General features: G+C 48.1%; 1 protein-coding gene across 1 annotated transcript in view; it reads left to right on the plus strand.

Annotated features, from left to right (window-relative positions):
- Nucleotides 1–11869, plus strand: part of ZNF48 (zinc finger protein 48) — a gene marked incomplete at its 3' end in the record, with an annotated part of 15935 nt that overhangs the window by 2840 nt on the left and 1226 nt on the right. Inside the window, exons 3-6 of the mRNA XM_010837438.1 lie at nucleotides 3–482; nucleotides 1455–1638; nucleotides 5411–5531; nucleotides 6185–6334. Coding sequence (XP_010835740.1) covers nucleotides 3–482; nucleotides 1455–1638; nucleotides 5411–5531; nucleotides 6185–6334 — 935 coding nt within the window. The remainder of the gene's footprint in view (nucleotides 1–2; nucleotides 483–1454; nucleotides 1639–5410; nucleotides 5532–6184; nucleotides 6335–11869) is intronic.

Below are 11869 nucleotides of genomic sequence, written 5' to 3' on the forward strand. Positions count from 1 at the left end.
GGGCTTCCGCCGGAGCTCGGACCTGGTGAAACACCATCGTGTACACACGGGAGAAAAACCCTACCTCTGCCCAGAATGCGGCAAAGGTTTTGCCGACAGCTCAGCCCGAGTCAAGCACCTCCGCACCCATCGTGGGGAACGGGCTAGGCCACCACCACCATCCACTCTCCTGAGGCCACATAACCCCCCTGGCCCAGCACCCACTGCCCCTCGATCACGAGTCCGGGCTCAGCCCTCTGGACCCAGCCAGCCCCATGTGTGCGGCTTCTGCGGGAAGGAGTTTCCCCGGAGCTCAGACCTGGTCAAACACAGGCGCACACACACTGGGGAGAAGCCATACAAGTGTGCAGAGTGTGGCAAGGGCTTTGGTGACAGTTCTGCCCGTATCAAGCACCAGCGTGGGCACCTGATCCTGAGGCCCTTTGGAACAGGAGATGGTCGGGCAAGGCCCCTCAAAGAGGAGCCACCAATGGGACTGGAATGATGGGGTCCAGGGAGGGTGGAGGCCCAAGAGACCAAAGGGAGGGTATCTGCTGCTTAAGCAGAGAAGAAAGGGCCTGGGAGGTGGTGGGAGGGAGAAGGAAGGGAAGAAACAAAGGGAAGAAAGGAGTGAATAGATAGAAATAGAGATTTGGAGACAAACGATCTTGAAGCTCAGGAAACAGTCCTGGCTGGGCTGGGTCAGGACCTTGCCAGTTTGGTTTATACCCCCAGCTTCTAGAACACTGCCTGGAATACAGTAGGCAATAAATACTTGTTGATAAACTAGCGTTAGCCTGAGGGCCCTTAAAGAATTCTAAATTCCTACTGCCTCTTAACCTGTAAATTGACCCCTCCCGACCTTGCCTTCCCCCCCACCCCGATCACCCAGACAGGCATCCTGAACCAGGTTTGTTAGACCTAGGAGCAGTGAGACTTCTGAGGTTAAGGGTAAGAGTGAGGCAGGGCCATCTTGACCATCTGCTGATGGGGAGAGTACTGTTGGTAGGCAGGCAGTACCCAGCCTCGGGCCACTGGACATGGTCGGAGCCAGGAAGAGGACACTTGGAGTGAGTCCAGACCCAACTGCCCTGACCACCTGGACACAACAGAATAGGAGGGAGACAGCGGAATGAGCACTCATTTGCTCTGGATGCCAAGCCCAGGTCCTGGTGCATGGCAGCAGAGACACATTGGCTGGAAGAAGGGCAGTATAGGAGTGAGGAAAGGCCAGGGAAGTACCAAGGCCTGACAGCCACATCTCCATATGTCTTCTCGCCAATAAACTGCTTCTTATCTGAGGCTTGGACTGGTGTGTGCGTGTGTGTGCATCGTGAGGGGTGAAAAAGCTGAAGGGTCACCACAGGCAAAACCCACAAGCCATGTGTAAACGTGGCCTCTTTGAGCCCGTCAAAGAAATTGGGTGGTCAAAGCTGCTTTTTAGCTCAGGCAACGGGTTAAAAAACGGCCCCCAGGTCTGTCAGTTGATGCCCTAGACCTGAGTGCTGGCTGCCCACAGGCGCCACCTACGCCACAGGATCTAGCGCGACCCTTAAAAGGAAAAACGCGACGCCACGGGTGGGAGCGTGAGGGGTCGGTATTAGGCAAGCGCTGTTGCTATGGCGACAAGTACCCGGAGAAAAGTGGCCAGCGGGTCTGGTAGGGGCGCAGAAGACCCAGACGCTGATGCTCTGCCTTCAGGGAAACCCCGCCTCCCTACGATCCCTTTTTATTTGTCGAGAAACGGGTCATTAGGCTGCATAGCCCGAAGGCGATGTCTCTATCCCCCGGAAGAGGCAACCATATTTCCCAGCCATCCGTGCGTCGTTAGATGCTGGACTCTTAATTCCCAGCTTTTTCCAAGGAGGGCGCCAGTAGGGAGGAAAGGGGAAAAAGGAACTGACCTGATTGGCCAGGGACCAAAAAGACTAGGGCGGCTCACCCATCTAAGAAACGAAGTACAAGACTGCTCTGCAACTTCGCTGGCTTGGCATTTCAGCTAATCTGCGTGCGGTAACGGTCCCTGGGTAGAAGCTCTCGCGACATCTTACCCATTAGCCGGGCTTCCCTAGAAACCAATGAAAGCTTGCTGCAGCGCGGTTCCTCCCAGCCTTCCCATCCCTACCAAGTTGTTACACAGACTCGAAATCCCAGTGTTTTGACTTCAGCCCCGGGGTTCTTTGCGGCTTCTGTCCTTAGATACACACACCCCTCAAAGACTTTAATGGAGGCCTTTGGGCAGGTCGTTTCTGCTGGTTTCCGTGTCTCCCCACACTACCAGGTCGGCTTCCAAGCTAATCTGCAGTGAACTTTGTAAAAATTTGACCACATCGCTCCCCTATTAAAAACCCTGCCGTATAGCAGCATGCCCTGTCTGTAAAACTTAACTCCTTAGTTGGCATTCAAGACCTTCCACTTGTGTGGTTTCAACTCTGTGCCTCTTAAATGTTTTGTTTTCGTAACTTGGAATGCTCCCCACCCCCAATCCAAATACCTTAAGCGTTACTTCCTCCCAGAAGCCTTCCCTAAACTTCCAACCTGGGTTAGAACCCCCTTCCTCTGAGCCCTTAACACATCAAGAGCTTCTTTAGGATAAAGAGACACTCAACAACAGCATTACCTACTGCTGCTGGGTATTGGGCATAGAATAGATGAACGAGACAAAATGTCTGCCCTCAGTTTCTATGCAGAACATAAACATTGAACAAATATTTTCAAGTGTGGTAAAGACTATGCAGGAAGCTTGCAGTAGGAGAGAATCCTACATGATCCAATGCCTCTTCAAAGAAGTGGCAATTATGTTAAGACGTAAAGAATGATGGATGGCGGATGGTGTGTTCCCTGTACCAAGTCCTTAGGGATTCAGGAGCCCAAGTAAACCACTGAGGCTGAAGGCAAATAGTGAAATGCAGAATAGTGAAAAGTAAGATAAAGACTTTTCCAAATTCAACTTTCCACTGCCTAGTCCTAAACGGGGCCTGGCACATAATAGCCCTCCCTCAATACTTTGGTGAATGATGTCCTTGAACATGATGTGCTCTTCACAAGAGTTCATAATCTCACAAACTGCTACCTGTTTGTCCATCTGGCAAACCCCCACTCATCTTTGAAGGTCCATTATCTCTTCAGTGGAGAAGGAAATGGCAACCCACTCCAGTACTCTTGCCTGGAAAATTCCATGGACTGAGGAGCCTGGTAGCCTACAGTCCAGGGGTCAGAAAGAGTCGGACACGACTGAGCGACTTCACTCACTCACTATCTCTTCAGTGAGTCCTGCACCCAATATCCACTCCCTTCCAGGGAGTTATTCACTCACCCCACTATTCTGCCAGAACATCTATTATTTCTTTTTCATATGTATATTATATATAAAATATTATCTAGGCTTCCCTGGTGGCTCAGACAGTAAAGAATCTGCCCACAATGCAGGAGACCCGGGTTCGATCCCTGGGTTGGGAAGATCCCCTGGAGAATATATTACTGGGTTTTAAAACTTTTTATTTTTGGCTGTGCTGGGTCTTTGTTGCTGCACGGGCCACTCTCTAGTTGCAATGTGCAGGTTTCTCATTTCAGTGGCTTCTCGCTATGGAGCACAGGCTGTAGTCGCACAGGCTCCAGTAGTTGCGGCTCCCGGGCTCTAGAGCACAGGCTCAATAGTTGTGGCACACAGGCTTAGTTGCTCAATGGCATGTGGAATCTTCTCCGATTAGGGATCGAACCTGTGTCTCCTGCACTGGCAGGGGGATTCTTTACCACTTAGCCCCTAGGGAAGCCCTACATGTGTGTTTTAAAATCATGATCTTCTTTACTAAACAAAGAGATTCTCAGGAACAAGCTCGGATTCCAGATAGGTACTTGTTCATGATCTTCCTTCTACAAGTGTCTATTCCCAAATCCTCCCACAGTAGGAGGACCTTCCAGTAGGGACTTTCACTGCTCTTGGCTGAGTCTCCTGATTCTCCGAACCCGGGGGAAGCATGTCTGGCCTTTTGCTAGATTTCCAGCCATAATCTGGCCCCTGCCTGCCTCTTTTCCAATTCCCACATGACATTTCTCCTCACTTGGCTCCAGCCACACGTCTTCTCTCTTTCCCTCAGACATGCCAACTTTAATCTCACCGTAAAGTTTCTGTAGTTCTGTCTAGAACATTCTTCATCTAGATTTTCAAATGATTAACCCTTTCTCATTATTCAAGTTTCATTTCATGTATTATTTCCTAAGAGATGCCTTCCATGCTCACATTAAAGAAGCCCCCAACCATAGCCACCCCCTGTTGCACCATCTGGTCCTATTTCCTTCTGATACTTATCCTTAGCTGAAATTACCTTATTTACTTGTTGACATTTTGTACACCCTGAGAAGTGCCATAGTAGTCAAGGTTTTCATCTCTTTTGTTCATGCCTGCATCTCCAATATCTAAAATGGTGTCAGGCACACAGTAGGGCTCAATAAATATTTGATGAGAGAACGAACACAAAGTGATTTTGGGGATCCTGATTGTATCATACTCATTTACCCTCTTTTCACAGCTCTGAGGAAGAGCAAAACTTTGACCAGATGTAATCCCAACATCCAAATTATGCTCTGGGTTCTGCAGACTGAGGATCAGGCTTCACTCCTGGCTCTGCTACAATTTCCTCATGTAACCTCAGTTCTGAGAGATAGTTTGGTGCAACAGAAACAATATGAGCTTTGGAATTTGTTACTTACCAGCTATGTGACTTTGAGAAATTACTTAAGCTCTCTAAGCTTTTAGTTCCCTCATTTGTCAAAGGAAGATAATATTATTGATCCCCACAGGGTTGTTGTAAGGACACTAGGGATTGTAAGCACTTACTGAATGTTATTTCTCTTTCTTTCGTCATTTCTGAATCCACATTGCCCCATTCATAAAATGGGAGAATTAAGTATCTTTTTCAAGAGAAGTGGGAAAATACAGATCTTTATATATGAACTATCTCAATTTTTAAATGTTGGGAATTAAAATTTGTAAAAGACCTCTCAGGCTTTTTTTGAAGTTTACTTTTAAACTTGAGGGCCAAAATACTTCTGTGGACTGGATCTGGTCTGTGTGCTATAAATTTCCACTTCGGCTACTGGGCTGTCAGAGATGCTATGACGACACTTACTGTGGAACTTAGGTAAATCAGTTTACCTCCTTGGACTTCAGTTAGCTCATCTGTGAAATGGACCCACCTTTGTGAGATCAGGGGTGTAAAAGGTTTAGCATAACGATGGCGCCCAAGAGGCGCACCACACAATAAATGGCAGCGATAACTTGGGTGCCTGTTGTTAATTAAGTATGTACTAAAGGGGCAAGCTATCCCAGAGACCATTGCCCCAAGGCAGTGCCGGGAAAGCAGAAAAGATGGAAGAAGAAGCAAAAAGAGGGAAGGAAAGAGGTAAGGAGGCAACAGGGTCCGCCCTCCAGGCGGGGCGCCAGCGAGAGGCCCAGGCAGGGGCGGGAGTGCACGTGGCCTATTTCGGGCGGAGCAGACGCGCTTGGCCGCCACGGAGACCTCCGAGCCGGCCACAGGAAACGAGCCTTGAAGGTAGGTCACAACTGGACTGTGAGGACGTTGAACACCGAGTAGGCCGGCCTGGGGTCTTTGGGAGTTAGGGAATAGCGGAAGGCGATGGGTGTGGGCTTGCCACCCTCCCAGGGCAGTTTGGGCCGGACGCCTGGGTCCTCTGACCCCTCCCCCTCGGGGGCGGAGTTATGTGTTCTGAACCAATGGCCGGTCGCCTCTGAGGCCCCGCCCACGCCCCGCCCCCGGAGTCGCGGCGTCGCAGAGTGCCCAACCGCCCGGCGCCCTGGCCTGGGGCAGCGCGAGCGCCCGAACCTGCGGCTGGGGAGTGCGCAGCCCCCAGGGTCTCCGCCCCGATCCCGCCTCCAGCCCGTGCCCTAGAGCTCCGGGCCGCTGACCCAGGCTCCTGGGAGTGACTCAGCGCGGGGAGGGTGGCGTCTCACTGGGGCTGGAGATTCGAAGTGTTCAGGGCCTTGAATGCCAGGATGAGTAGCGTGAACGAGTCTTTCGAGCTGGTCCCGGGACAAGGCTGGGGCCTAGGGCCGGGCTGGGATACAGGGAAGAGGGTCAGACACAGATCTGGGCATGGGAGGAGAAGCCACGGCTGCATCGCCTTGTGTGGGCCAGAGCCATGGTCGGGGGGGCGGGTCCTGAGCTGACTCAGCTCCCTGCCCCAGGACACCAAGATGCCCGGTGAACAGCAGACGGAGGAGGAGGAGGAGGAAGAGATGCAAGAGGAGATGGTGCTGCTGGTGAAGGGTGAGGAGGAAGAGGGTGAAGAGAAGTATGAAGTGGTGAAACTCAAGATCCCTATGGACAACAAGGAGGTACGTGTCCCACACCACGGGGGTCCCATCGGCCCTAAATCTGGTGCAGGTCCATCCTCCCTCAGTCAGAAGCCGGGGATCCTGCCCCTACTTTGCCTGGACTCTCAGGCTTAGAATCTCAGAGTTGGCCACCCATCCTTCTGTCCCATTGTCCATCCTGCCACAATACAGATGTCACGCCTACTGTGCCAGGCTCTGTGCTGGGTGCTGGAGAGTAAATGCCCTCCTCGTTTTCTCGTGGAGCTTGATGTGTAGCAGGGTTAGACTGACAAAGGTGTGGAAGGTTTAAAGAGGGGAGTTTTAAGGAGATCAAAGTATGAGTTAGATTTCCCCTTTCAGGACCCTAGCTTCCACTAGGTATATTTCTATTTCCCAGAACTTTACAACACTCCCACCCCCAGCCAGAGCAGCCCTTGTGTCCATATGCAGGGTTTCTGGGCCCGGGTTCCCTGATTTCTTCCTGCACAGGGGCCAGTTCCCAGGAAAAGAAAGTTCTGCTGCCCCCTAGTGGGTGTGGTGGGCCCTAGGGGGAGGGGGCTGGCTTCTGTGGCCTCCTCTTCCAGTCAAAATAACTATTTAGGGAATTCCCTGGCGGTTCAGTGGTTAGGACTCTGAGCTTTCACTGCCTTGGCCCGTTTAGTTCTGTTTTTCTCAGGCCTCCTTGGCCCATCCTCCTAGCTCAGCCTGCCTCTTCCGGCCCTGTGAATCCCCTGGTCTCCTTTGGCCTGTAAGTTAAGAACTCAAGACTCCAGAGTTTAGGGTGGACTTTCAACTCCATCACTTACTTACCAGCTGTGTGACCTTTGGCAAGTTTAACCTCTTTGTGCCTCAGTTTCCTTATTGGTAAAAGTGAAATCATAATAGCACCTACTTCTTGGGATTGGAAGGATTAAATGAGTTGATACTTGTAAAGAGTTAGAACTGTGTCTGGCACACAATAAACATTCTGTACATATTTGTTGCTATTATTATTCATTCTTCCTCCTAAAGTTCAGGACTTTGGGCGAGGTCATCCTTCTGGAGATGTTTCAGTTAATTTTTATCAAGGCCTCAATAAGGCTGAATCCTGGGGCTGGATGTGAACAGGGAAACCAACATGGAGGCCTAGACAGAGGATTGAAGGCAAATAAGGCAGTAGGAAAGGTTTCAAGGAAATAACATGGGCCTTGTAAACTTAGTGGGAATATGGCAAATAGAGGAGGAGGAAGGGCATTCCAGGATGAGGAAACAGCAAGTGCTCAGAAAGATAAGGCCAGAGAAACAGATGGACCAGAGTGTTTGCGTATAGTGAGCCTATAGATTTGTACCTACTGTGTTAGGTTATGCAGTGCTGTGAGAAGCTTCAAATCAGAGAAGAGGCATGATCACATTTCCTTTTTAGAAGAATCGTTGGCTGTTATGGGGAGACCAGGTCAGGTAAGGCTGATAGCCTGCTCTAAGGTAGTGGCAGCAGTGGAGGGAACATGGAAAGAGGGAGATATTTGGGAACACTGATTGGAGTGGCTGGAGCTAAGGATGGGAAGGGTGGAGGTAGGCATGGCTAGTCATGAAAGGGTGGTAGGGCTACACTCTGAATGGTGTCACTTAGTGGTTAAAAGCATCGGTTCAAATCCTAAAGACCACATTTACCAGCTTTGCCTCAAGAGCTCTCTCATCTATAAAATGAGATAATGAAAGTAAAATCCTTGAAATCTAGTCTAAATATCACGTGGGTGACTGGATTTGGAGGAGAGTAGAAATGAGTTACACACACACATCCCACAAAGATTTAGCACTGTGCCCACAAAATAGCTCATCAACTTGCTGTGTGGTCTCCTTGAGTCTGGGTTCTTATGAAATAGTGGTCTCCAAAGCTCAGTGTCCACATTCTATGAGTCTCAGCTCTCACCCAGTCCCGTGGCCAGTCATTGTCCAGGACAGGCCCTAATTATGCTACACGCAGGGATTAGAGTAGTCTCTCATCCCCTATCAAAATCCAAACTATCTTAAAGAATAGAAAGATTTTTTTTTCCCAGAGGGCTCTATGTACATTCAGTTCTGTCTTTCCTTGCTTAAAATCGAACCTTGAGTGGTTTTGTTTCCCTAAGCTCCCACGCCTGGCATTCCAAGCTCTTCATCCTTCGACCTCATGGCTTCATCTCTAGTCAGTCAGCATCCTTCCCATGCCCCAGTTTCAAGTACACCTGACCTCGAAGACTTTGCCCGTGTGGTCTTTTGGCCTGTAAAATGCTCTTTACTTTTCCCATCTGCTTTCTCTGGAAGTAGTGCGCCTCTCTTCTAGATCAGCTTTTATTTTTAACATGCATACATTCCACTTGGGGATCTTGCTAAAGTGAAGATTCGGATTCAGTAGGTTTGGAGTGGGATTTGAGATTCTGCATTTCTAACAAGTTGCCAGTGACGCTGCTGGTCTGTGGACCACCCTTCTTGTAGCAATGAGTGAGGGAGGTCAGGATTGTATTTTATACTCTGTACTCCAAAGAAGGGAGATTCAGATAGCTAAAAGAATCCAGGGGAGGGAGACAAGCTGTGGAGGTGACCTCAAACTTGTCAGTGAGATAGGATTGCATCATGGCTGAGAGAAAAGGCATTTTGGACAATGACAGCCTTCCAGTGTAAACCCTGGCCTTGCTGATGGATCAGGTGTAGGGCCTTGATAGTCACTTACTTCTGAGTCTTCTATCCTTATTTTAAAATGGAGCTAATACAACCTAACCCAAAGGGTTAGGAGAATTTAAAACAAGAACATGGGTGAAAAGTATTTATTGCAGTTCCTGGCACATATTGAGTGCTTAGTAAATGGTAGTTATTTATTAATTAGAAAAGTAATGGTTGAAGAAGAAACTGGAACGCTTGCTCTTTTTTTTAACTTAAGCAGAAAGACAAAAATCACTAACTTTAAATACTTGGATTATCATATTATTATACTACATTGTATCCCCCTAGTGCCCTCATGTTAAGAGTGGAGATACCCATTATTCTAATTTTAAAATCTGACAGTTGTAGAATTGAAAAGACATGTAAGTCTAGTATTTGCCAAACTTCATTCACGTGTCTATTGCTCACCTGTTGTGCTCATTTAGTTGCCTTCTTCAAATAGATTCACATTGTTTTGATAAATAAATTTACCTTCATCTGAACAATAATGCTGATAAAACTGTGGGTTTCATGGGATCTGTTGTTTTTCTAATAACCATGAAGATAAATACATGATGATCATACTAAGATAAAAGTAAGCCTACATAATACTTAGAAGCCTCTTGCATTCTGTGATGTGCATACTTCAAGTCGGGAGATACTTGATGTTACCTAGCCTACCTTGCCCTCCTTGGTTCAGTGAGGCAGGGGGAGGGAGGGACTTGCCTGGGGTCTTAATGAGCTAGACTCAACCCCTCTTACCAAGATTCTTCCTGAGGCACCCAGGGCCTTTCTTCCTGGAGTTAGAGATTCCAAGGGTACTTGGGTGAAGAATTTCTTTTTCCCAAATTAGTGGATCCAGGGTTAAGAAAGTCCTCAGACTGGTCAGTTACCTAAAGGAAGGGTGCCAAAGAAAAAAATGGGCCAGAAAAATATAGATATAATGAGAAAAATTCTTTCCACGATATAAACCCCATAGTTGTTAAAACCAGGGCAAGACTGGAAAGTGTGACCTTGAGTTCAGACTGTGCCAAATTGCTGTGGGGAGTTTCTCAATTTAAAGTATCAAGTTGTATTTTAACCTTGAATCCCTCTTGGAGAGTGCCAGGCACTTGGAATCCAGCCGCTGGCACATCTTGGCACTCTGAGTGCAGGGAAGCAGTGTAGCCTACTGCTGAAGGATGAGAACTCTAAAAAGTCAGTCCTGACTCCCATGGGCTATATCAATTTAATCTCTCTCAGCTAAGTTTTCTCAGTTACCAAAAGATAAGGCCTGATCCTGGGGGTAGGACTGGGGGAGAGGGGTAACAGGAAGATTTAATACAATAATGTAATGTACTAACAACACTGTCAAATCTTACAGTCTAATGTTGTTATCAGTAATATCATTATATAAACTGTTGTAGCCAGGGTTGCTTTGGTTGGTGACTAATTTTTCAAACTGCTTTGTTTCCACATTTCTGAAAAAGTGAAAGTGAAAGTCACTCAGTCATGTCTGACTCTTTGTGACCCCTTGGACTGTATACAGTCCATGGAATTCTCCAGGCCAGAATACTGGAGTGGGTAGCCTTTCCCTTGTCCAGGGGATCTTCCCAACCCAGGGATTGAACCCAGGTCTCCCACATGGCAGGCAGTTTCTTGACCAGCTGAGCCACAAGGGAAGCCCCACATTTCTGAGGTGGTTACCAAAAAGCTGCTGTCTTTTTAAAATTAATTAATTGATTATTTTGGCTGTGCCAGGTCTTAGTTGTGGGATGTAGGATCTAGTTCCCTGACTAGGGATTGAACCAGGGCCCCCTGCATTGGGAGCATGGAGGCTTAGCCACTGGACCACCAGGGGAGTCCCAAAAGCTACTGTCTTTAACAAAGGATCTTGAAGGCCCTGAAGCTGCTCTCCTTACAACTTCAGAAAAAGGCCTGACTACTCCCTAGTGGTCACCTCTCGTTTCTTTATCTAGAAAAGAATAATGATAATTACTTGGTAGAGAAGGAATATGGGGAGACAGAAGCTAATGCTGTCTTATCCTTAATACATGTCTGGTTTTGCACTTGGTCATGAATTAATATTCTATTTGCTTAGTCCATGAACGTGAACGTGAAGTCTCTCAGTTGTGCCCGACTCTTTGCGACCCCATGGACTGTAGCCTACCAGGCTCCTTTGTCCATGGGATTTCCCAGACAAGAGTACTGAAGTGGGTTGCCATTTCCTTCTCCAGGGGATCTTCCCAGCCCAGGGATCGAACCCAGGTCTCCCGCATTGCAGACAGGCACTTTACCATCTGAGCCACCAGGGAAGCCCTGCTTAGTCCATAGTAGAGATTCAACATCACTTTTGCTAGGATGAGCCATCTCTTTTCTACGAAGGAAGCAGTGTATCCTCAGTACTCTTTACTGTTAGTACAAATTGTTTTCCCTTCATCTGCCTCTTATAAAGCATTTCTTTTTTCTGATTTTATCTCTAGAGACCCAGACCTCATGAAACTGATTTATTCTCAAATTTTTTTCATTTCAGGCCTCAGAGTATTTGGGTTTCACCTTTGCTGCCTTTTGTGCAGCTTAAAAAAATGATAGGTGCTTGCTCTTAAAAGTTTATTAAAGAGCCTGAACTTGATTGTAGCCTGGCTCTAATCACCATGCTCTCCTGGGTCTCTGACCTCACTGGCTGCTCAATCTCCTTTGCTGGCTGCTTTGCATCTTGCCTCCCAGTTCTCTTTAGTCCCTGAGTGAACACATCCAGTCTCAAGGCTTTAAAAATCCCCCGCAGGCTGATGTCTTCCCAATTTACATCTCCAGCCTGGGCCTCTCTCCTGAGCTCCAGATGTGTCCAGGACAACTGTGGATAGGATCAGAAACAGATCACAGGTACCAAGTTGTTGTTCCCCCGCAACTGCCCACCCC

Source organism: Bison bison, unplaced genomic scaffold (genome assembly GCF_000754665.1).
Source record: "Bison bison bison isolate TAMUID 2011002044 unplaced genomic scaffold, Bison_UMD1.0 scf7180017864072, whole genome shotgun sequence".
Lineage (NCBI taxonomy): Eukaryota > Metazoa > Chordata > Mammalia > Artiodactyla > Bovidae > Bison > Bison bison.